This window comes from Meles meles, chromosome 14 (genome assembly GCF_922984935.1).
Source record: "Meles meles chromosome 14, mMelMel3.1 paternal haplotype, whole genome shotgun sequence".
NCBI lineage: Eukaryota > Metazoa > Chordata > Mammalia > Carnivora > Mustelidae > Meles > Meles meles.
Genome location: NC_060079.1, coordinates 20,583,895 through 20,610,626, shown reverse-complemented (window position 1 = coordinate 20,610,626; position 26,732 = coordinate 20,583,895). Strand labels below are relative to the sequence as shown.

The 26,732-nt window shown below is 41.7% G+C and overlaps 1 protein-coding gene across 1 annotated transcript in view; it reads left to right on the top strand.

Moving 5' to 3' along the window:
- LHFPL6 (LHFPL tetraspan subfamily member 6) overlaps positions 1-22,232 on the top strand; it is a 239,201-nt gene extending 216,969 nt beyond the window's left edge. The window contains exon 4 of the mRNA XM_045978477.1: positions 21,116-22,232. Coding sequence (XP_045834433.1) covers positions 21,116-21,234 — 119 coding nt within the window. The 3' untranslated portion in view covers positions 21,235-22,232. The remainder of the gene's footprint in view (positions 1-21,115) is intronic.
- The last annotated feature ends 4,500 nt before the right edge of the window (positions 22,233-26,732 follow it).

The following is a 26,732-nucleotide window of genomic DNA, read 5'->3' as shown; positions in this document are numbered from 1 at the left end:
GTGAAGGACGTTTGTAGAGTTATTTGCCTTTACGCTAAATAACTAAGAGTGAAAAAATTTTTGAGTTCCTTCAGTTTTTTGCTGTTGTTTTGCTACAGTTTTATGTGATACTGTCAGCAATTACTCATTGCAGTTATTAATTATGCTTTTCTCTCCTTATTCCCTCACCTCTGATTTGTGTCCTTTCTAACCTAATCATCATAAATCATCTTAAAGTCATGCTTTCAAGGGAATGCAATTCAGGGCACCTGGGTGGCGCTGTTGGTTAAGCACCTGACTCTTGATTTTGGCTAGGGTCGTGATCTCAGGGCAATGAGATGGAATCCCACGCTGGGCTCTGTGCTCAGCACAGAGTCTGCTTAAGACCCCTTCTCCCTCTGCCCCTCCCTCTGGTGCTCTCCCTCTCTCTCTCTCTCTAAATAATCTTAAATAAAGGAACACAGTTCAACTCTGTCTCTGGGCACTGCGTATCTTGGAAGTACTGATTTTTGTATGCTGTGGATAGTTTGTTTGTTTGTTTTCCTTATCTCCTGATTTGGGGTCATGCTTTGGATAGCTAAGAATGCCAGCTACATGGTATCTGGATAGTATACTACTCTGGCTTGGCAACTGGATGTTTCGATGACACGGTAAATGAGTTTGATGTTGCGGTAAGCCTTGTTCCAGAGATTGGTGTCTCCAGATCCTACGCGGGTCCAAAGTCCATTAATAGGCTTCAGAGATTTGTGACCCCACTGAAATTGTGTGCAAATTTATATGCCTATGTGTCCATGCTGATTTCTGGAGACTTTATTCGTAGCTCTTATACAGTATTCAAATACGTTCCTGATGTCAGAAGAGTTAGAACCTCTGATAATCCATATTCGAAGTCTGGTATTAGGAGGCTGAGAAACTTGACCTCTAGACTTTACCTGCCAACAATCCTCAAATCCCCCCAACCCCGAAACTGGAAAGCCACTGAACCCTTTAACTTGATTTCATTATCTGTGGAAGTGTTTGTCGGGGGGATGTTGTAGGGGGAAACTTCATACTTAAAATACTTATTGTTGCAGGGGCACCTGGGTGGCTCAGTGGTTTAAGCCTCTGCCTTCGGCTCAGGTCATGATCTCAGGGTCCTGGGATCGAGCCCCGCATCAGGCTCTCTGCTCAGTGAGGAGCCTGTTTCTCCTTCTCTCTCTGCCTGCCTCTCTGCCTACTTGTGACCTCTCTCTCTGTCAAATATATAAATAAAATATTAAAAAAAAAGACTGTTACATTTATAAAAAAAAAAATACTTATTGTTGCAAATGGGTACTCCCATCCACCAATTCTGCTTTGAAATCATAGCTGTGAAAATGACCTTCCTAGTGAATTGATTATGTTTCCACTTAGACTACTGGCCAGTTGCACTGGTTCCAGGACCAGCAGACAGTTCTCCAGCATGTCCTGAGAGCTCTTGGTCCCCAACTGTCTGGTCCAAGTTGTTTGTATACCAAACAGCTTTGGAACGTATTGAATCCTGCTTGCTGGAACAAAGGACAAGTTTGCTTCATGTTTAGTATACAAAGATAATGTCTCCCTATGGGTCAAAATTTGGGCAGATTTGGGCACCTGGGTGGCTCAGCCAGTGAAGTGTCTGCCTTTGCCTCAGGTGGTCCTGGAGTCCAAGGATGGAGTCCAGCATCAGGCTCCCTGCTCTGCAGGGAGTCTGCTTCTGCCTCTGTCTGTCCCCTGCCTCATGCTCTCTGTCTCATTCTCTCTCAAATAAATAAATAAAATCTTAAAAAAAAAATGGGGCAGATTTGTTTGCAGTCTACCATAAAAAATTGGGGTTCCCTAAGCATGGGATTCCTCAGCTGTGACCCAAACTCCCTGGTTTACCACATCAGCCCCTCTGTGGGGTGGGAGGCGTGGGATGGATGGGAACACAAAGTTCAAGCTGCTCGCTGAGCTGTGAGTGAGGCACGCCTCCACCCCCGACCTGGGAGCCTCCTGGCTTTCCCAGCATCTGTGAAATGAAGGCAGTTGAATTCGCTAGCGTGCAAGTGGAGTAAAATCTCACTCTTCACAGTTCTTGACACCACTGTTATAATGCCTGTGATTCCTTTGAAAATACTTCAGGATAAAGAGAGAGGTGTGATCAGTTAGGGGAAGTCACAACTCAGGTGTGTCTTTCAGAACAGATACTCAAGGCGGTTAACACAGCCTTCAGTTGTCCGTAAGGCAACCAACACCAGAAGCTTGACTGTTAGGATCGCCATGTCAGAAATGGATTTTTATTGGTAGAATTAACATCGCACTGATTACTATGATGAATGTTAAAAATGGATTCTTGCCAGGGAGATTAAAGGCATTCAAGATTGTGGATTAGCTCAAAGAGTTAACCATACTCCCTGTCCTTGAATGATGGGATCTAAGCATCCATCCAAGCATCCAGCCATTATTCTAAGTCCCAGTGATACTCCAAATATCTAACAGCCAGTTCTTCAGAGGCCCTGACCCATCCAAACCGAGGCAGATCTTGGCTACAGCCCTGGAGACCCTGCTCTGCGAAGCATTGTTTCTTGGGGTTCTGGGACGGGAGCCTAGGATTCTCTAGAGTTCTCAGAGGCAGGAAAGGGACAATGGAACACTTGGAGAAGTCGGAGAAGTGCATGTTTACCCACCAGTACTGAGAGGTACCTATTTTCATATTTTAGCAAGTGACCCAGCTTTGCTGGAGTATTCCAGCATCCCTTAGGAATGGCAGCCAAGGCATGATCATCCCTGAACAGCTCAATTCCCAGTCTTTGGGGGATTTCTGGTGTTTTGTTGCCAAAGGGAACAGAACCCTGCCCTAGAACATTGCTCCAGTGCTTCCTTCATGCCAGGTGGTCTCCAAACTCTTAAAGGGTAGGGAGCTCTCTTCTTGGGGGTCTGCTGGAAAATTGGCTGTAGATGCAGGCCACACGGAGGACCGGCAATTAGAGACAATCTAGGTCCCTTCACACTGTCTTTCGTGGCCATTTATGAGTCAGGAGAGCTGAATTTCAGGTTGTTCCAGCCTTTAGAAATGGCAGCGAAAGACAGAAACCAAAGGGTAATCTGTCACCGTACACTGAGTAAGCCCCACGGATGATCTCAGCCTCCCCCCTACGGAGATCGGATTCTGTGTCGGTTCACAGCGCGAACACAAAGGCCACCAGCGTGCACTGTGTATATAGACCCAATGTGTGTGACTTATCACCTTAACAGTGGCATTATCTCTAGTGACACTTTTAGGATGGATTTGGTGTTAAGGGGCAAAGATTGATAACAACTGCACTAGCAGAGACTCAGCTGTCCAGAAGGGACAAAGGGGAAACCGTTTTTCATGTGTAGATCTTGCAAATATCTTAACACAATCATTTACTGGGCCACGGAACAGAGGTCCATATGATTGGTGGGATGGTAGGAATTCAGATGTACTCACCCTACTTTTCTAATACTTAAACTGAGATTTGATTATGTTTCTGGAAGCACCAGGGTAATTTACTTTTCTTTTCTTTTTATTTTATTTTCTCTGGCCATCTTTGTGTCGCGGGAATTCTACGTAGGCAAAGTATCCTTGCCACCTGTTTCATGGTTATGGGGCTTTTATCGGAATTCAGGATGGGAGGATTCAGGGCCTTGAGTCAGTGCAGAGTTTAAGAGGGACCCAAATGGGTCTGATGAAAAGGAAAAACAGTGAGCAGGCTTGGTGTGGTAGGATCAGGAACTCCCCTGACAGCCTAGATGTGAGAGGACGTGAAATGTTCTTTCCCGGGCAACCACACCCAGCAAAATCACCCAGATATCTGTTCTTCGGGTACTCCAGAACCAGTTTCTCTAATGGACTCTGTTCCCTACCTCCAGGTAACACTGCCCCTTTTTTGTGACATTGTGCCAAATGTGTATATAACGTAAAATTTATCACTTCAACCATTTCTAAGCGAACAGTTCAATGGCAGTGAGTACATTCACAATGCGCAATCATCATCACTGTCTGTTTTCTATTTCCAGAACTTTTCCATCATCCTAAATAGCATCTGTACCCAGTAAACAATAACTCCCCATTATTTCCAACCACCAGACCCTAGGAACCACTGTTCTGCTTTCTGTCTCTGTGAATTTGCCTATTCAAAGTAGCTCCTACACAGGGAACCCTGCAATATCTGTCCTTTGGTGTCTGCCTTTTTCCGCTCAGTGTGGTATCTTCAAAGCTCCTCTGTGTTGTAGCACGTGTTGGAACTTCATTCCTTTTTATGGCTGAGTAATATTCCGTTATGTGGATACGCCACATTTTGTCGATCTGTTCATCTAAGCCTGCTCATTTTTTGTCTAGAGATTGAGAGCTGTTTTCACACAGTGATTTATTTATACTGACCACATCTGTTCCACTGGTTTGTTGGCAAAAGAGGTTAATTTTTTCCCCCCTCACAACTTTATAATTCTTTGCTTTGGCTTTGTGAGGTTAACTTTAAAAGTACGGGTAGGTAATGATGTGGTATACATACTCACCACCCAGTTACTCAGGCAGGACTAGATTTTTGGTTAAGAATAACCCAGCCTCGGGGCGCCTGGGTGGCTCAGTGGATTAAGCCGCTGCCTTTGGCTCGGGTCATGATCTCAGGGTCCTGGGATCGAGCCCCACATCAGGCTCTCTGCTCCGTGGGGAGCCTGCTTCCTCCTCTCTCTCTGCCTGCCTCTCTGCCTACTTGTGATCTCTCTCTGTCAAATAAATAAATAAAATCTTTAAAAAAAAAAAAAAAGAATAACCCAGCCTCAGCACCCTGCTTTAGATTGGAACCAGGAGAAAGACTCTCCTACTGGACTTTTGAGAGACCTGGGAAAGTGACCTTGGTCTCCTGAGCTACATTAACGTCACTGGCAAGATACAGGAGGTGACCAGTGTCAAGGGTGTGAGCACACCATGTGGCAAATCTGTCCAGAGCTTGTGTTTTCCAGAAGTTTTATTGGAATGCAGCCAAGCTTGTGTGTTTACTTGGCATCCGTGGCTGCTTTTGACCTAAAATACTTACTACCTGGCCCTTCTCAGAAAAACGTTGCCAACCCTTGCGCTAGATTATCCTTCTCAAATGTTCATTTGCTCTGAAATCCGTGATGCTGTGATAGGCTGGGTGGGAGGAGGAGGAGTGAGGAAAAGTGCCAAGGATGCAGAAACCGAGGTGTGATGCGCCGGTTCTTGACAAGGCTTAAAATGGAGAAAAGCCTCTGCACCGTGCAGGCTGGGTTCCTCGCTGTAGCCCTGACCCCGCGTCCTCCTGACTTGGCATCCCGCTCTCAGCTGGACTCGCCAGGGATGACTTTGATGGCACATAAACCTCCCGTGGTTTTTTTCTTACGGAGCATGTGCTTTGCTCCTGTAAAATCTTATCAGCTGGAAAAGCCCCTCTCCTTCAGTGGGAAGTGTTGTTTCCCACAGGGAGCATGTACAACCAGTAGCCTGAAGGCACTTTGTGGAGGCGAAGGGACCCTCTGTGTTTCTGCTCTGCGCCTCCAGGAGGAGATGGACCCGGGGCTCCATTTCCTCCTCACCTAGACACCTGCATTCTGTCCCTGGATGCCCCTCCCCTAGTGTTTCACACTCTTTTATGATTAATGCTAGAATGTCCTCTTTCTTTTGGTGAGTTTAATCTGCAGGCTCTTGGCTGTGTTGGCTGTGGTCTGCTGGGGCGGGCTGTGCTTGGCGGGAAGGGCATGAGATTTTGTGGTAGGTGGGGTGCGGCTAGAGGGTGGGGACTCCTCAGAACCCCCGCTGAGAGCTGTACTCAGCAGAGTAACTTGTGCAAATGGAGTGGAAGAGGGTGGATGCCTATTTTCACAAGGAAAACTACACAACAAAGATTGCCCTTATGCAGATGTCTTATTTTGCATGCCATATGATCAACGTATTTATTGAGTTCTGGCTCTTTATATTTCTTTACAAGCATAAAAGGTGCCCACTCATTTTATATATGGATGTGTATGTATGTATATGTATATGTATATTTATATACATGGGGGTGTGTATATGTACACGTGTATATATAAAATAAATAGTTAGATTTTTATATTCATTTAATTTTGATTTTGAAATGAGCTCAGATCTATGGACGAGTTATAAAAATAGAACAAAGGATTCTCATATACTCTTCATCCAGATTCTCTTAATATTAAATTTTATCATATTTGCTTTATCATTCTCTCCCACCTTCCTGCTCTATTCTGTGTCTCTCAGATGCGACACCCCTCCAACTCTAGACACTTAAGGGTAAGGGACATTAAAGGTAATGTCCTTTTACATAGAGTACAATTACCAAAATTAGAAAATTAACACGGATGCAATACTATTATCTAATCTAGCTCTTACATTGGTACGTTTTAAGTGTAGAACTATGCATGTGAGAAATGGAATTTGTTTGCTTTTCTCATAGTGAGTATTACCTGTTCTGGATTTTAGTTCTGCTATGTGGTTTTCCAATCGCAGAAAATAACAAACACAAAGTAGTATTTAAAGTCTCCAAATGCTTAAAAAAATGCTCGCTGTCCAAACCTATGTTATGATATTAGGACATATTAAGATTTTAGGAAAGAAGGAATATATTGCTAGTGATAGTAGTAGTAATAACAGTAAAGAGAAATGTCTTTTGTCCCTGATGTATGTCTGGGCTCAGGCTACTGAACTTCAGGGCAAGCCCAGCTACCATTCTGAGAGTCCAGCCCTTTTGTAAATGTGCAGATATGAGACCTCAAATGGGTATTTTCTGGTAAATCCCTAAGTGGATGAGAGCTAGCCCCATTTCCTTGGGAGACAGTACATAGTACTTGGGCAAAAACTCTTCTTTTTTCTTCAGCTCCTCGCCCTAAAGGTCACGCTAAAACATTTCTTTGGGGACAAGAGAGACACAACAGAGCGAGTTAAAGTTACAGCTTTTTAGCAGAATTTTTGTGGCGTTCCAGAAGAGAAATGTATACCATTGTGATGAGCACTGGGTGTCATACGCAACTAAGGAATCATTGGACACTACATCAAAAACTAATGATGTACTGTATGTTGGCTAATTGATTTAAATTTAAAAAAAAATAAATAATTTGTAATTTAGAACGGTTTTTCCCCCCTGCGGTCAGAGACCCACTGGCACGTAGTCGTGATTGAGTGTAGAGCTTGCACACCAGCCACTGCCCTTCGTGCACTCCTCTGGAGAGCCCTGGCCTCGCTCCTCCTGCTCCAGGTGCAGAATGAATGAAGCTGGACTGGGTCAAATTTACAAGGCTGACATATATTTTCGGATCAGAATTCACCCATAACCTGTCTCCTTAGACATGGCCGTTAGGGGCTCTGTGTAGATGCCTTATCTCTATCTCTATCTCTTATCTCTTCCAGAGAGTAAATCCCTTGTCCCTTTGACATTCATGCTTGTGAAAATACTTACTCAGGCCATAGCTTGAGTGTGTCAGTCCTTACCAGGGTCACTTCTACATTTTATGTTCTTCGTGTGTGGAGGGGGGCAGGGGTGGCTTTAGATTCGGATCCAATCTGTTTATTTATTTATTTGCATTTTATATTTTTATTAACATTCTGGTTAACTCTGTGGAGAAAGTAGGGCAAACAAAGAAGGGAGGGTGGATCTCTGAAGACATTTCTTGCCTCCTCTTTTTTGTTGAAGTGGTTCCAGTGCTCAGAGCTAGTTATCAGTCATCGTGCACTGTGTTTGGGGGGAAAGGTCTCGTTCAACTTCCAGAGACTTCAGACCCTACTGTTTAGTATCCTGAGCCTGGAAATGAGGGACAGGACAGGCAGATAAAGTCAGCCTGCTCTGTTTGAGACAAAAAAACCACAGACCTTGAGGAAAAACACTGGGGCCATTCACTGTGTTGCTGCTCTAGAAACGTAGGAGGCATGAACATGGCCGCCCCTTGCTAGGGCATTTTGGGACATTCGGTGCTTAGGATTTGAGGGTTTCTACCATGACCCACACCTCCCCACTGTCTGTTTTTTCAGGAGGTACTAACGGGGCATGACTGAGATCTGCTTTTAGAAAGCACCTCGTGGAGCAGGTCCCTATGGGGTACCCAGAATACAGTACGGCTGGGGCCCTGATCACCCCGGTGGCTCAGTCAGTTAAGCATCTAACTCCTGGTTTCCACTCAGGTCAAGATCAACTCCTGGTTTCCGCTCAGGTCAGATCTCAGGGTCCTGAGATGGAGCCCTGGGTTGGGCTCTGCACTCAGCACGGAGTCTGCAGGGGATTCTCTCTTTCTCTCTGTCCTTCTCGCTCACGCTCTCTCCCTTTCTCACTCTCTCAAATAAATGAACCAGTCTTTTAATAAATAAACAAACCGACAAATAAATAAATCAACGGGGCCCTGAAGCTGTGTACAAGAGAGTTTTTTCTTCCAGCAATGGACAGGCACCAGTCCAGGACCTTGAGAAAGAGCCATACTTCGTGTACTTTTCTTCCTTCTGTCTTTTTACCTCTCCATTTTGTACCCAGCAACCAAGTGTGGGTGTTCATTCTTCTCTTCTCTTTTCAGACATACAAGGGATCATTTTAACCACTTGTTCCATTAAACGTTGGAATGAAAGCCTTTGTAGGTTTGAGGCCGAAGGTTTAAACTTGTTTCTTTTTCACTAGTGACACCTTTGTTCAGTCACTTCACAAAAGAACAAATGGAATTTGGTCCTGCGATAGATTCTTTTCGTTCTTGGTTGTTGTCTTTTTTTTTTTTTTTTTAATGCATATGCAGACAGGATGGTCTGACTATGCAGTGACATGAAGGAATTCATTCAGGAGGAGGAAGACCTATCCAACTTTTGTCCCTGGTATTGAAGAGGACAAAAGTTTCTGTCTCTCCACTGATGGTTCCACCTTCGTGCCCTCATTATTTATACAGCAGAAAGGATGACGTTGAAAACTGCTGCTGCTTTTCTACACAGGCTTTGCGTTAGATCTTAGCCTGGTGAACATTTTAAAATATCACAGAAGAAAGATAGACAACCTTGATAAAAGAAGTCAGTCGTCTTATGATATCTGAACTCAGGCCTTCGTGGCCACAAGTCTGGGAACTTGGGAGTGACCTAGTGAAGAGAGGAGGAAGATGGGATGGGTGAGGGAATTTGCTCAGGTTCAAATGCAGAGCCCGGGGAGGGCAGCACGTGCGGGGTTTTGCAGACAGCCGGAGTGAGAGGGCAGGGTGGCCTGAGCCATACTGTGTTTTCTGCTGTGTTACAGCAATGCTGCAAGCAGTGGGCAGCCCTGGGTCCACAGCTCTGTGCAGAGGTGAGGATGGCATGATGGCTCCTGCCGACTGCTCAGGGTTTCCTGACAGTGCCCTGCGAAGGAAGCTGGCTTGCACCTAGGACCTGGAACCCTCCGTCGGCTCCGTGGGGACAGAGTCAGGGAAGAGTCATAACACGCAGTTTGGGGCACGTTCAGAGCCAGGTTCACGTGGAGGGAGAATCAATTACCTGAATTCATCAAGCACGTTTCCTGGACCCAACCTCTCCACATTCTCTAGAAGGGACGGGATTGCCAAGAGAGTGCTGGTTGGGTTCTGCCATGCTGGGAACTGGGGGCCAAGTCAAGAGGCAGGCCTTTAATAACTAGAACCATGCAAGGCGGACACGGGGATGCGGAGTATTCTAAGGAGACCCATACATTGCAAGGAGTCAGATATATTTTATTTCTCCTTGGCATGTTAAGTTCTAACAAAGATAGGCGATAGTGTTCTAAGAAGGACATTCGGGTTCGAAGCCAATGGCCAAGAAAGAATTCTTGAGACGTCTTTGGTGCAAAAAGGTGGTTTTATTTAAGCATGGGGCGGGACCCGTGTGGGCAGAAAGAGCTGTGCTGGGGTCATGAGGGGTGGCCCATTAAGTACTTTCAAGTTGGGAGAGGGTTAGGGGTAGTGTAAGCCTCCCAAATATTTCAGAAGCAAGGTTTCTAGTACCTTGAGGGGGCTAACTATTTTTGGGAAAAAGTCATTTATTACTGTCTAGTAAAACCCTAGTCATGAGACCCTCCAGATGTATATCAGTGGGCCATCTGCTTGGGGGATGATTGCCACCATGTATCTTGGGAAGCAGAGATAAAGGAAGTTTCCAAAGGAATTTTTATATGTTCAAGAAGACTTACAGGATCATGGGACTTGGACTAAGATTGCCTTTTGCCCTTAGCAATATCAGCATTGAGGCAGCTGAGTCCCTAGAGGAATGTCACTCTGCCTGTTTCAAGGACTTGTCGATGGGCTGCAGGCAGTAAGGAAATTAAATTTTTTTTTCTTTTTCCTTTGTTTCCCACATCAACAAGTACTATCTTAACACATGGAAATGGGGGGAAACATCTGATGTAGAACATCCTAATACATTATCTGAGCACAGGAGAACGTTCTGGAATCACTATGCCCAAGTTCAAGTTGAAGCTTCACCATTTATTTGAGATACTAGACAAGTTACTTACCTTGCATGTAACTCAGTTTCTTCATCTTCACACTGGGAACCACGATGGGAAAATACAATCAGATTTGTTTCTCCAATTTCTGGAAAGCATCAGAGGCAAAAATGATGGAGGAAGAGATGCCCCTTGCAAACTGTTCCTCACCTGGTTCACAGTCGGTATACACGACAGGTGTTACATAATTACGAATTTCAGATTCCTCTTCTCAGCACAAGTACCGTGTCTGATACTCATTCATGCCAGGAACATATAGCCATCATCCACTGTGGTCCGGGCATAGTCCTAAGCACCTGGTTACCAAAGGAGAGCAGGCGGACTCAGTATCAGACAGTAGGCTCTGAAATGTTAATGAGACCAATTAATGAAAAAGCAGAGGTTAAACTGACATTTCCTCAAAAGATGAAAAGATCTCTGGAATTCCATTGTTACTCCTAGACAGGCTGGATTCCTTGTACTTTGTCTTCTGTCTCCTTTACTGACACAAGCCCCACCAAAACCAAACTTGAGCCTCCAGGAAAAAACCAGCCACACCCCATCTCCCCTTTGGTCCTGCCCTGGAACGCTGCCAAGCATCTTTTTCCATTGATTTGGCAGGTGGCCGTGGTTTGCTGCTTTCTGTCCCATTAACCTCTATTTTATCTGTCAGGAATAGTATTCCCCATTGTTGAAAGCAGCAATTTGCCAACCAAGCAAGCTTAGAGTCCTGTCTGATGGAGCATTACAGAGAGCAAAAGGGAAAGTTGAAACAGATTTGCTTCTCTAATTTTCTGAAGGGATCACAGACAGAACTTGCCCTCTAGTAAAATGCTTTTGGTTTGCATTATAATAACAAGCATTTATTACCATGACAAGGGGAGGGAGGGGCCTTGGAAGAATGGCCCCACATTTCCTGGTTTCCTTTAGTCCTTTTACTACTACTCTGGGACCACCATGCCCCTGAAAACATATCAACTTTCCTGATAGCCTAAGGTACTGAAAAAGACTTCTTCCTCTTACTATTGTAAAACATGGTGCTATTTCCTTGTTATGAAGTATGTGGGTTTGAACAATGGAATCATGCTCAAAGAGGAAAAAAAATTCTCCTTTTTTTTTTGGTGTGGAGAACTTCGAGGTGCGGCGTGTTCAGTGTGCAGTTGGAAAGTCACAGAACTTTCACGAACTCTAAATATTTTATATGTGTATTTATGTTTCATGAAAAAAGAATCTCTCTTGTATCTGGTTAATTTTATCCAACTGAACTTCTCCAAAATATCCAAGGGATGGTTTCAAAATAATGCAAGTGACGTGAGCGATCCTTGAGGGTCGGTCTTACTAGAACAACAACTTTGTTAGACTGAGGACCCTTTCGATCTTGTTCGCTGCTGGATCTCCAGCTCCTGTAATATTGCAACACCTGTAATACGTGCTTAAGATTTATTGATAAATGTTGAATACCTTACATTCCTGTCTACCAATACAGCTGAAAATTCTGGAGGAAGTTTTTAGGCTTCAGGCTCTCCAACTTTGGAGGTGGTCATCCCTTGTTTATACCCAAAGTGGCATTCCTTTCTTTCTTGAGCAATGCTTTAACAAGACCTAAATATGCCCCTCTTTCTCCATTTCCCTGCCCCCAAGTGCAAGTACACTCTTCCCTGGCCTTTCACACTCCCACTTGGCTTGCTCCTGTCTTCTTCCAGGTCTCAGCATATATTTCACTTCTAACTTAAGGCTCACCTTCACTGACCATATTCTAAAGATCGATCCCTTGTGTCTTAGCATCCTCACATTTTTTTTCTCTTCAAAGCACATGTCTCAGTTATCATTATATAATTATCTGCATGATTATTGCTTCATACTTCCTTGACTAGGCAAGACTGCTCGATAGAGTCTCTGTATCTATCTTGTTTCCAACAAGATCCCCGCCACCCAGTGATTCCTAGTCAGCGTAGCCACTTAATAAGTATTTGTTGAATGGATGAATGAATTGAGGGAGAGAGGAAGAATGGGAGGAAAGGAATTAAGAATCAAGAATCAGGGGTTGGACGTGTGTGTGTGTGTGTGTGTGTGTGTGTGTGTGTCTGTGTCTGTGTGTGTGTATGCTTTTTTGTATATTCTTTTGAGGATAGTTTGATGGGCTGACTATATTTCTAAATAATCTAAAATACCAGAATAAATCCATATTGATTTAATGATTCTGTATTTTATGAATTACGTAGTAAGAGAAAGTCTTCATATCTGAAATAGAGGACTATTTTTCTTCTAAATCACACTGAACATTTGTTGCTTATTTAGGATCTGAGCCGGTTGCTGAATTTAAATCACAAAATGTATAGATTACACACATAAATTTGCATATATGAGTAATTCGTGGCAATATCTGATGGCATTCTCATTTTTTTTTCCTATGGCACACTTTTTAAATAACTTTATTTAGTTCCCTTTTTTAAAGATTTTATTTATTTATTTGACAGGCAGAGATCTCAAGTAGGCAGAGAGGCAGGCAGAGAGAGAGACGGAGGGAGAAGCAGGCTCCCCACTGAGCATAGAGCCCAATGCAGAGCTTGATCTCAGGACCCTGGGATCATGACCTGAGCCAAACGCAGAGGTTTTAACCCACTGAGCCACCCAGGTGCCCCTAGTTTCCTTTCTTTCTCTTTTCATCTGATAAACCGCTGGTTTGATGAGTCGACTACATGTTTTACGACACAACAAGAAGGGCTCCAAAAACAATTATTAGAAATGATACAGATATATTTAACAAGACATGGAGTTGATCTGTCCTTAGGAAGACAGTAGTGTAGACACCTGGTGCTGAATGCTGTAGGAAATGTTGGGGTTCAGAGCTGATGGTTGAGAAAGAATTCTTGAGACGTCTTCAGTGAAAAAAAGGTGACTTTATTAAAGCACGGGGACAGGACCCATAGGCAGAAAGAACGGCCCTGAAGTGGTCAGGAGTGGCCAATTATCTGCTTTCAAGTTGGGAAGGGGTTAGGGAGAGCGTCAGTCAGTTTCTGAGGAATTTTGGAAGCAAGGTTTCTAGGACCTTGAGGGGGCTAGCTATTGTTAGGAAAAAGTAATTTATTACTGTCTCCTAAAACCCTAATCATGAGACCCTTCAGATGTAAATCAGTGGGCCATATGCTTGGGGGATGATGGCCAACCTATATCTCAGGGGGTAGAGATAAAGGAAGTTTCCAAAGGAATTTTTGTATGTTTAAGTAGATTCACAGGATCCTAGAGGGCTGGGATAATTTAGCCTACAGTTGCCGTTTGCCCTTAGCAGAGTAGTAAGGAGGAAGCTGCTGAGCTCCCAGAGGGAGGTCGCTCTGCCTGTTGCAAGGACTTTGTCAAAGGGCTATTTAAGTCATAAGGGATTTTTTTTTTCTTTTGCCTTTGTTCCTTCATCACTGAAGACTATCTTGTGGGTCTTCCAGCGACAGCAGAGCCTAGGTGGGTTGGGTAGGTGGGTGGCGTGTTAAGCCTCTCACAGTTGAAACTTCGCGAACCTTTATTATGAGAAAGAAAAAACAAGAGAGATTTTGTTCACTTGCCCTTGTCTTAAATCAAGTTTCCCAGACCAGTTGCTGAGACAAGGATGCTTGTTCAAGAAACCAGTAAGGAAATGGGAAATTATGCGAAGGCGTAAATGCCAGGCAAGGGTGCCACTTGTGGTGACGTCCCACCCTCACCCTCACTGGGGCTCTGGAACATTCATTCCACTGCAGAGTTTGTCTCACCTGGAGGTGAGAAAACCGGCTTTCATACTCCTGCACCAGTCAGTCATTGGCTACTGGCCACACCAGGGGGCACTTAAGCTCTCTGAGAGTTGGGGCGAGGAGGCTCCACACTCACGGGTCCTCTGAAGAGGGTTGCAAGCGTAGCTGTTAGGAGCAGAGCATGGTCAGAAGCTAAGGGTGAGAACTCAGGACCAACTAAAAGGTATGAAGGAATTAGGTAGAATATCTATACTATCTGCTACCAGCCTTGCCAGTTAAGAGTCCCTATATTCCTTTGACTTCCCTGGAGAAAAAATAAATGATGCTCTCTCTCCTGGGTCCTCAGTAGTCAGGTCTTTAGTATCTTCTTTGTCTTTTTTTTTTTTTTTAAGATTTTATTCATTTATTTGACACAGAGAGAGAGAGACAGCGAAATAGGGAACACAAGCGGGGGAGTAGGAGAAGCAGAAACAGGCTTCCCTCCAAGCAGGGAGCCTGATGCAGGGCTTGCCAAGACCCTGGGATCATGACCTGAGCCAAAGGCAGACGCTTAACGACTGAGCCACCCGGGCACCCAGTATCTTCTTTTTCATCTTTATTTACTACACATAGCTACTGTCACATGGACTATTTTCAAACAACTGCCCTTAACAGGTACTTTTTCTTGATTAAGTGTCCAATAATTAATAAAGAATTACGTCCTCGGCTTTTCCTGTTAGGTCATGGGACTGGTGTAGGTCAATACCTTGTTATTCATGAATGATTGATTGTGTTCCATGTTATGAGCCCTAGGCTGAATGGATTGCCCACAAATTTTGCTGACTTCTTGAAAGGTTCTAAATTATTTGCCATCTCTTGGCTACCTATTAATTCTCCCTCCTCGATTTATTTAATCCAGATGAAGAATAATTCAAAATGGAGATTATTCCTAAGACTTACAAGTGGAGCTTATTCCCCAGACACCTTTGCAGATGGTTATCAGAAAATTGGATCCCTGAGGGGTACTTTGTTACCCTTGAAAAATACCTGGTACATGTATGAGTATGGATGGAGGTCACTGTGCCCGTGAGACCCACCCCGAGGTGGAGATGTGATCTTTCAGGATCTCTTAACCTGTTCAATTCACACACTCTGTATGAGGCTGTAAATGCTATAAAATTAGTTTGGCAACTTCTCTCCAAACATTCCATGCCAAAACAGGACTATGGTTATTTTTATAATAAATAATTTAGAGTTATTCTTATAATAAAATTCCAGATTTACTGTTTTTCAGGGACTGGCTATTTGCCTACTTTGCTCTCTTTCTTTCTGTTTTTCTTTTTCTTTCCCTTTCATTCAACATTCATTTAGTGAGTTCCGACTATGGGCCAGGCACTGTTGTAGGGGTAGAGACGGGAGCAAAATGCACAAACATCTCCCCTAACTGAAGATTTCGTTCTAGTGGGAGAGACTGAAATTAAAGACACACACACCCATGCACACACATGCACACACACATGGTAGTCACAAACCTTGGTAAGTACTTGCTGCAAAGGCCATAAAGTGAGGTAGAAGAGTATTGTGACTTTGATGAAGCAGGTGGGGGGCGGGGCATACCTTTACGTAGCCACCGTTCAGAAGGAACCAGCTGCCTAATGACCCGGAGTAGAGCTTTCTGAGTAGAAGGAATAATGGGCATGAAGCACTAAGCCAGCAACAAGCCTCATGACGTCCAGAGAGGGCAGCCCAGCCTATTAAGAAAAAAGACAAGAGGGAAGTTGGCCGTGAGTTTTGAGGAAAAGTAGGCAGATAACAGCTCATTCAAGTCCTGATAGGCTGTTGGAAGGAGATGGATGTTTGACAATCCATTTGGAAATTTTAAGTGAGGCAGGGTCTTAACACGATTTATTTTTACAACAATAGCTGCCTGCTTTGCTGTTGGTGATACCATAGCAGAAGCAGGAAAGACAGGAGAGCAGTGATGACAGGTAGGACCGCATGAGGGTGCCGGTGGGCACTTGAGGACTGGTAGTGCAGAGGATACATTTTGGAGAAAGGCAACAGACTTGCCACTGACTAAGTGCGAGTCTTTGGGCAGGTTATTGCATTTTTCTTGGCTTTAGTTTTCCCATCTGAATGTGCCTATCACATCATGTTCCTATGAGGATTCAATGCATTAGTATTTACTCCGTGTAAAGCTTTTCTAACAATTCAGAGCAAGTAGTCAATGCACGTTTGCTGTGTTTAAATGGTTGTTAATATTCGATATGGAAAGGGAGAAATCAAGGATGACACCCAGGGTCAAGACGATACATGGCCTGTTGTCTGTGGCCCCAGGTAGTGTGTACTCTTGAGATGCAGAGGCCCTCAATTTAATCTTCCTGCTGTTGCTTTATGGTGACCCCAAGCTAGTGACTTTCTTAGCTTTGCCTGACCTCACCTTCTTATCTGGAAATGGAGCAAGGATATGAAGTCAAATCGCATGCTACACTTAACAGTCTTTGTATTTTTCAAGAGAAAAGTCATTAATGAACAACAAGAGAAAATGACTGACAACAAGAGAAAGAAAAGGTACAGCTTTCAATCTATGGTTTATGTGTTCAATGACTGAAATCGAAATATCTAGGTGTATGTGTTTGTATCTAATGTAATGTATAAATGATGAAACAAAAGAGAGGAAAATTGTTAAAGCATTTTCTGATGAGATTGTTAAGACTGGCTAAAAGAAGGATTACAATTACAGCAGAAAAGACAATGTTCAATGGAAGATATAGAGGCCTTCCTTCCACGCACACAAGAAGAATAATTTGAATGCTCTAAAAAATTTGGGAAGGGGAGGACGAATGCAAAAACCTATTTTATCAATTCAAATACGATATTCTGGTTTAATGACTTCTTATTCTTGAACATGGAACCCAAGTTTGAGTCTTGGCTCTGAAGGGCATCTTGGTTGCTTTAAAGTCTTGGCAATTATGGATAAAGCTGCTAAAAACATCCATGTGTACATTTTTATGTGGATGTAACTTTTTGGCTCCTTTAGGTAAATACCAAGGAGTGTGATTGCTGGATTATATGGTAAGAGTATGTGTGCTTTTATCAGAAACCACTAAACTGTCTCCTAGAGTGGTTGTTTGATTTTGCATCCTCTCCACCAATTGTGAGAGTTCCTCTGGTTCCATAGACTCACTAGCATTTGTTGGTGTCCGTGTTCCAGATTTTGGTCATTCTAATAAGTGTAAAGTGGTATCTCATTTTAATTTACCATTCCCTTTTGACATATAATACTGAGTATCTTTTCTTTCATATGCTTATCTGCAGTCTATATATCTTCCTTGGTAAAGTGTCTGTTAGGATCTTTGGCCCATTTTTAAAATCAGGTTGGTTATTTTCTTATTGTTGAATTTCAAGTGTGCTTTGTGTATTTTGGATAAGATTCCTTTATCAGATATATCTTTTGCAAATATTTTCTCCCACTCTGTGGCTTCTCTTCTCATTCTCTTAACTCTGCTTTTCACAGAGCAGAGTTGGTTTTTTTTTTAATGTTAATGATGTTCTGCCTTTCAATTAGTTCTTTCATGGATTGTGCTTTTTATGGATTGAGTTATATCAAGAGTCATTACCATACTCAAGGTTACCTAGGTTTTCTGTTACGTTATCTTGGAGGAGTTCTGTAGTTTTAAGTGTTACCTATAGATCTGTGATCTAGTTTTGATTAATTTTTGTGAGGACTGTAAAGACTATGTCCAATTTATTTTTCCATGTGGATGTCCAGATATTGTAGCACCATTTATTGAAAAGATTGTCTTTGTTTCATTTTATCGTCTCTGCTCCTTTGTTAAAGATCATTTAACTGTATTTATGTGGGTCTATTTCTGGGTTCTCTGTTCTGTTCCGCTGATGTATCTGTCTGTTCTTTCTCCAATACCACACTGTTTTGATTACTGGAGATTTATAGGAAGTCTTGAAGTTGAGTAGCATCAGTCCTCTAGCTGTGTTGAACTTTGTTGAATTTTATTGAATATTATGCTGGCTATTCTGAGCCTTTTTGCATCTTCATATAAACTTTAGAATCAGTTTGTCAATATCCACAAAATAACTTTCTGAGATTTTGAATAGAATTGCACTAAATCTATAGACCAAATTGGGAGGGACCAACATCTTGATACTGTCAGGTCTTTCTATTTGTGAATATGTAATATTTCTCCAATTATTTAGTTCTTTGATTCTGTTCGTCAGTCTTGTAGATTTTCTCATATCGATCTTTTACATATTTTATTAGATTTTTACCTAATTATTTCATTTTGGGGATGCTAATTTAAATGGTATTATCTTTTAAATTCCAAATTTCACTTGTTCGTTGCTGGTATATATGAAGCAGTTGACTTTTGTATATTTCCCTTGTATATCCAGCAACCTTGTTAAAATAGCTTATTAGTTTCAGGAGTGTTTTGTTTGTTTGTTTATTTTGTTTTGTTTTGTGGATTCTTTCACATTTTCCATATCATGCCAACTACAAAGACAGTTTTATTTCCTTCTTCGCAATGTGTATACCTTTTATTTTCTTTTCCTGCCTTATTGCATTAGCTAGAACCTTCAGTAAAATGTTGCAAAGGAGTGATGAGAGGGGATAGCCTTACCTTGTGGGAAAGGCACAGCACAGTACAATGGAGCAGTCTTCCCCTGCCTTTTTTTTTACTCTGAAGGTGTTAATAAATTATTGGGCTTTCTTATTGAAGTTTAATGATAACCATATCTAAATAGTTTCATCAAGATCATTGAAATGGCAATCCCTCAAAATTCTTCTGAATTTCTTACAGGCACTAATGAGAATTAATCTGAAAATAAAAAGTTTACGTTTCTCACCATTAGGTATGATATTAGCTGTAAATATTTTTAGATGTTCTTTGACAAGTTGAGAAAGTTTCCCTCTATTCCTAGTTCACTGAGATTTTTTTTTTAATTATGAGTGGATTTTGGATTTTTGTTAAATCCTTTTTTTTGCATCTATTGATATGACCATGTGATTTTTTTTTTTAGTCTTTTGATATGATACATTGTATTAATTGACTTTTTAAAAAAGATTAATTTACCCATTTTAGAGAGACAGAGCCTTGGGGCCAGGGAAAGGGAGAGAATCTCAAGCAGACTCCCTGCCAAGTGTGGATTCCTGACGTGAGGCTGGATCCCATGACCCTGAGATCATGAACTGAGTCAAAACCAAGAGTCAGACATTCAACCAGCTGAGCCACCCATGCACCCCAGTATATTAATTGACTTTTGAATACTGAACCAGCTGTTTATATTTGGGATAAATTACACGTGGTTGTGTGTATAAGTCTTTTCATACATTGTTAGATTCAATTTGCTAATAGTTTGTTGAGAATTTTTTTTTATCTATGTTCATGAAAATAATGGTTTCTAGTTTTCTTGTGTTTTTGTCTGGTTTTGGTGTTAAGGCAGTGATGATCTCATAGAATGTTAATGATTTCTGCTCTAACTCAATTATTTTCTTCTACTTACTTTGAGTTTAATTTTTTCTTCTTTTTATAGTTTCCTAAGGCAGAAACTTACATTATTGATTATAGATCTTTATTCTTCTCTAATATATGCTTTTGATGCCATTCATTTCTCTCTAAGCACTGTTTCCCTTGCAGTCCACAAATTTTGATAAGTTGTGTTTTCACTTTCATTTAATTCAAACTATTCATTTTCATTAGTTCACACTATTTTTTAATTTCTTTAAGATTTCTTCTTTGGCCCTCTGTTATTTAGAAGTGTTGTTTAATCTCCACAGATTTTGGTATTTTCCAGTGATCTTTCTGTCACTGATTTCTGGTTTAACTCCATTTTAGAAAATTTATGTTTTCTATTTTTTTCAGTGTTTAAGGTGAGTATTGTGGCCCAGACATCTTTCTGTATTTTCCGTGTAACCTTGATAAAAACGTGCGTTCTGCTGTTGTTGGTTGAAGTAGTCTGTAGATGTCCGTTATATTCAGTTGATTGATATCACGTGTGTCCTCTCAGATTTTTTTCTGCCTGCTGGATCTGTCAATTTCCAATAGGAAGGGTGTTGAAGTCTCCAACTATGATAATGGATTTATCTATTTCTCCTTGAAATCTGTCAGTTTTTGTGTCATGTAATTTGATGCTCTGTTGATAGGTATACACACATTATAGACTATTATGTCTTCTTGGAAAATTCACTCCTTTATCATTGTGTAATGCCCTTCTTTATCCCTGATAACTGTTCTTGCTTTGAAGTCTGCTCTCTCCGAAATTAAAATAAGTATTGCTGCTTTCTTTTACCAATTATACTTTTAGTATTGTGGGTATGTTGTTATTACCAGGAATACTAATCCAACTCTGACAGGTCAGGGCCCATTGGAACCCTTTTCATTATGTTCTCATTTATGATGTTTTAATTTAAAGGTAAGTATTGACCCCAGAAGAACCTGGGAATTTTTGTTCTTCAATTCAAAAGGTAGAGTTTAAGTCATTTGGCAATTTTATAAAAACAGCAGTATCCATTTTAGCATCATCCTTCAAATGGATCTCCTCCTCAGACTGACCTCTTTGCAGAAGGACTGTATCTACACTTTGATTTTTTTTCATTGTGCATATCAGTTTGAATGATTTCAGTTAGAAATAATACTTCCATCCCCCACCCCCATCCTGATTGCTGTCATTCCTCCTTTCCTTTAGCCAGAAGAGTGGGCACTGGCGGAAGAGAATAGGCTTCTATCCTCTTCACTAGCAGGAGGCGTGGGCCTGAGGTCCTTCTGAAATGCACACAACCATTCTGGCTTTCTTCAGTCTTCAGATAGCTTTCAGCACTTGTTATCATTCCATTTGAGTGAGTACACCATACTTTTCATGTTGGTGTACACTTTTAATTTCAGTTTCACTGCAGTATGCCAGGAACATACACATGGGGAGAAATAACAGAGCATCCTGAAAAATCACCCTGATCTCTGTCTGTTTTCTCTCCCTCTCCTGTGTCCCTAGGGAAGTGTGAGATCGGATGGGCCTATTACTGCACGGTAGCAGGGGCCGCCACCGCCATGCTGCTGTGCACATGGCTGGCGTGCTTCTCGGGCAAGAAACAGAAGCAGTACCCCTACTGACATGGAGCCACCGAGAGCAAACAGAGGAGAAGACAGGCCAAAGGCGTCTGGAGAGACTGAAACATGCAGCTACTATCAAAAGGTGGAACGGTGGTTCTCTGATCCGTACCGCGTTAATGAAACGAAACCCAGTGGAGTGGTCAACATTACATAGTGTCAACGGGTTGTACAAGATTTGCAGAAGAAATGGAGAACATGGAAAAAGAGAGAAGATGGACCAAAGGCTAAAAATATTGTAGGGTGTTGGGTGTTTCTCTTCCACAGAGTATTGTTAATGTAGAACACATGCACACGCCAAACAAACCTATATATGCAAACAAGGGTTTGGGATTTTTTTTTTTTTAAAGATGAGGACTATGAAAATTCAAAGGGCTAGTAGAAACAGTGTTACATTGGGAAGCAGGGTAACCCACAGATGTTCCCTGCAGGTCAAGTCGCTTCTGAAAGCACATACGGACATATACGCATCCACACACATGCGCACGCACAAACATAGCCCTTGTCACACAGATTGTATGGGAGGGTTCGTGGTGCATTACTCCTCTGTTTTCTTTCTAATGTACACTTAAAATACAGTATTATCACTTTATAAAGCATACATTAAACCTAATAAATGGACCAATAAGCCACTCTATCAGTATTTTGTATATCCTGCATAAACTCGTTAAGCCCTGGACATGTGCTCAGTGTTTATGCAGACATTTAGAGTTAAGCCTTTGTATTTCAACGTTATTCAAAAATATGCAAGATTTCCTTATCTGAGTAGCTTCTGCTATGATAGTCTTACGAAGTAAAGAGGCAACTTCCTGTCCATGGGCCGGAAGAGAATTCAGTTGAAGGAGTGAGAGTAATGAGAGACATTTTCCATTCATTAGATCTTGTTTTCTTTTGTTCATTATTGTACTGTGCTGTACCACATTTATTTCAATATTCATTTTGTATAAAAAAAATTTTTAAGTGCTATTTTGTTTGTATTTGAAAAACTCTGTGAATAAATTCTCTTTGATCAATAGTTAAATGAGTCATGGCGTGTTAATTCGGTTGCTGGGTTTGCTTCTTTAATTTTCTAAATATAGCCTTTCAACTCCAACAGTCCTATAAATTTTCCTTTGCCTCCTAAGTCCTCCCATTAATTCTCTCTCTAATCACCCAACAAGGCATTGTTCTAGGCACACAAAGGTATTAAAGGTATGTAAGAGCTCCTGCTTTCAACTTAAATTCTTTGCAACTAGAATTCTAACTACATTTAAATCATGACCGAATTCTTATGAGAGAATTTCAACTCTATTTTGGATTGACTTTGAGAATCTGGACAATAGTCGGACATGGTTTGGGGTAACGAGAGCCAGGTCATGGTTGGGGAGGTGTCTGGGCCAACGATGTCCAGAGTGATGCCAATGTCATGACAAGCCACCTGTGACTTGTGGCCGCCCACCTTCAACACGGTGCTGTGCTTCTTTAGTACTTCTGGGCTGGGGGCAGTTCCCCACCACTGTGTTTTAGGGTTCTTGGCCATTGGAGAAAGATTCTCTCACATGTCTGCTCCCAGCGTAAAGCTTTGACTAAAGAGAAGGATTTGGATCTTTCCATCACCCCATAGCAGAACCAACACTTTGAGGAGCAAAAATTGCATCCTGGGTAATCGATATATTATTTTATTAGGCAACACTGAGTTATTAAATCAAATCCTTAAAACTTAAGTTTCAGTTAGTTTCTAAATTGAGCGTTCTGGTTATTTATACATGTAACTACATTTTCTATTCTTTCTATACATATTTATCAACTGAGCCTGAATATCTGAATGTCACACTTGCTTCTGGTACTTTAAATCATCCAGCGTGAGGCTTCATGCTGGCCTGAAAGAACAATACAAGAATCTGGCCAATAAAATTCTGGACTTTCGAAGGCTTTGTTGCTATGGAAAAAGTCATTCTGCTCTCAGATGCTTAATTCATAATGGGCTGAATGTCCTTTGATTGTGTCTCATTGTCCTCAAAGCAGGGGCTTCTCCACTCTGTGATTTCCTGCCGAGAGGAGATTACACTTTGCTTCCTCAATGAGTCCATCATTTTCATTACTGCTGGTGCTTTTCAAATGTTTTTAACTGCACCTTCCTGTCAGACTAGTATTATGACTTCTTAACTCTCATTATCAAGTGGGAGTTCTCTATGGAATTCACTAACGTTATTTCTTGGACAGATATAATGATGACATTGTCATTTTTATGCGCCCCATATGATTTTGGACATTAGTGAACCTCACTAGAATAAAAAGCTGATCAATCCAACAGGATGCAGTCAAATGGCAGACCCTTGTATCTCGAATCCTGACTAGTCATTTGTGGTTTTGGTTCGAGATGTCCCAGGATTTCATAAGAAGCATCTAAATTATTAAGAATTACCAAAAGAAATTACATGTACTTTCTTTCAAATAAAAATCAGGATTCATAATAATAACAGCAGCACCAATAAAAAAGTCTGTGAAATGTGTCTTTTCACAGGCAGCTTACTGATGTACACTGAAGGGGCAGAACCCCTTCATTTCCATGACCTCATAAAGATTTTTTTGCTTGGACACGCTTGTGAGGTAAGTGGGGAGTTTTCCTTGTTTTCAGAAAATGACATGCAAAAAAGTTAACTGATGAAATTGAACCAACTCTTTTGATTTTCAACACATTCATTTGTGTATTTGGGTAATAAATTGTACTTGAGCACCTGCTACTTGCTAGGTATCCCATTAGATATAAAGAACTCCATAAAACACAATTCCTGCTCTCAAGTGGGTCCCAAGCTTGTGGGGGAAAAGGAAGAAGAAAATAGGTGATTTCCATATCCCGTGATGTCAAATGACTCTCAAGATGGGGTGTGGGGGGGTATTTCCTCCTGGGTAAGGAATCCTGCACAGACAAATTAAAATGGAATAGAAAAAGAAAGATGAGAAATTCCAATTTTCTGCTCTTCAAAAGACATCAAGAAAGTGAAAAAGGAGATTGGAAGCTACTTATCTAGCAAATGAGTAATAAAAAAATGAACAACTCAGTTTTGTTAGGCAGATAAAAACTTGAATGGAATATATCACAAAAGAGGATATACAAGTACCAACAATCATATTGGAAAGGTCCTCAGCATCCTTAGTGCAGAAGAAAATGCGACATAGAGCCACAATGGAACACTGCTGAACATACACTAGAATGACCAAAATAAAAATGTTAACACCCAACATTACCAAGGACAGAGATGCATGGTTGGAAGACCATTAAGCAGTCTCTTAAGAAGCTAACCAAACTAATCCTCCTCCTAGGTATTTAGGCAAAACAAACAAACAAACAACAAAAAAAAAACCCTCTGTCCACAAAAACATTGTATACAAATGTACATTTCGGTCTAATATATAATAATCCCAAACTGGGAACAACTGAAATGTCTGCCAGTACATAAAGAAATTGGAGTATATTTAAATAGTGGAATGCTACTTCACAATTAAAAAGAAATGAACTTCTGGTATACAGGATGACACAGATGAATCTCAGATTCTTAGGTTGAACAAAAGCCAGACACACAGGCAAAACTAATATATGGAAGGGGGGGGGAACTAATGTATGGAGACAGAAATCAGAGCAGTGATTAACCAGAGTCATTAACTGGTGAGGACACTGGGAACTTCCTGGGGGGATGGAGATGGGCCATGTGTTGATTATGATGGTGACTACAGATGTACACATTTTCCAGAATCCATCCGTCTGCGCAGTTGAAGTCTCTACATTATCCTATGCTCATCACACCTTGCTAAAAAGAGTGGGGGAGGTCCGTAGTAAGCTCTGGTGCTGTCTGTGGTCTTCTAGGCCGGCAGGTAGGATGCCTCGGGGCACGGTGGGAGATGAGGCTAGACATGAGGTGGAAGGGCGAGGAACGCTCTATAGACCATGCTGAGAAGGTGACAACTGATCATGGAGGTGGTGGAAGCATTTGACATGGGAGGTGGGGCGATGTGGTTGACTACAGGTTCGTGTGGCGTACAAAGATCCCGGGAGTTACTATGGTGGGGAGTCCCTGAGCGGCAGAGGTGGAGAGAGGAATTGCTGCAACAAATTCATCTTACCAACAATGAGTTTTGAGCTCCTACTCTGGTCTAAGTGCTTAGGAAAAGGAAGTGAACAAATAGGTTGATGTCATCAGGTGAGAACCAAATAGGCAAAGTTCATGCAAGTGGAGAGGATGGGACAGATCAGAGAGAATAGATAGAATCAATCGATGTGGAGATACAGTAAGTGGGAAGGATGAGAGCAGAGGTGGTTGTGGTCTGCAGAGTGGAAGGCCACAGCCAGAGACACGATATGAAAGAAAAACATCAAGGTCGTGAAGGACTTGTGTGTGAGGTGCCTGTGGGACATCCAGGTGGGGATGCCTAATGGATAGTTGAAAATCAAGGCCTTAAACTCAGGAGAAGTTTGGCATCTAGAAATAACAGAAACAGGCAATATCTTTGACCATGCAGGCATTAATAAGAAATGATGCAGGATGGTTTTCATTATATTTAAAGCAGAAGCACAGTGGTTATGATTTCCTTCTGCGTAAGGTTTTTTGTTTTGTTTTGTTTTTTGTTTTTGTTTTTTTGTAGTGTAGTGGCTTTTTTTTTTTTAAGATTTTATTTATTTGGCAGAGATCACAAGTAGGCAGAGAGGCAGGCAGAGAGGAGTAGCTTTTCTGTTTAGATAGCATATTAGCAGCCTGCAACAACCACGTCATAAGTTCTCAAGCAGAGGTAGTCTATTTCAAGAACCTTCTTTGCCCCCAGTTATCCTAGGTTTTTGAGTTAGAAGACTGAACAGCAACACCGGATACTGTAGAAAAATACTTGGCTCAGTAATTCTTGAGACGTTGCAATATTTAATTATCCATTTGGTTGTGACTCAAAAATTCTTGACTCTGATGGTTGTAGTCATAATAGTATATTCCTGTGTGTTTCTACTCTAGTAATGGGCTTTCTGTGCTGGCTTTTAATATCCTTGAGCCCGGGCAAGTGCACAAGTCTTTTTAAAAGAAACATCATTTACTTGAACAAAATTGATAAGTCTGGAGAGATCATTTAATGCCTTTGAAGTGGTTTTGTGGGTGTGAAGCACATGGTGAGAATTAGAATTGGCCCCTCTGATTTTCGTATTGAAATGAAGTGTACTTAATTTAAGTCATGTTCATGCCCTGATTTTATATACTTGTATCTCTCGATAAACTTTGTGATACTTGGGTGGTGGGGGGGACATGAATGCAAGAGAAACCTAAGGAAACATCATCATTTAGAGAGTAGGATCTCTATTGAAGGAACAATCATGTCACAGACCCCAGTGGAAGGCACTGGGGTCTGTGACATTATGGCAAATGTTCTGCCAGAGTTGTATGTATTTTATTGGACAACTAGAAGATGAATAACTCCCTCTGAAGAGAGCAGTTTCGCAGAGTGGTGGGGTGGAGCTGAAATTGTTAGGGGTGGAAGAGCGAGTA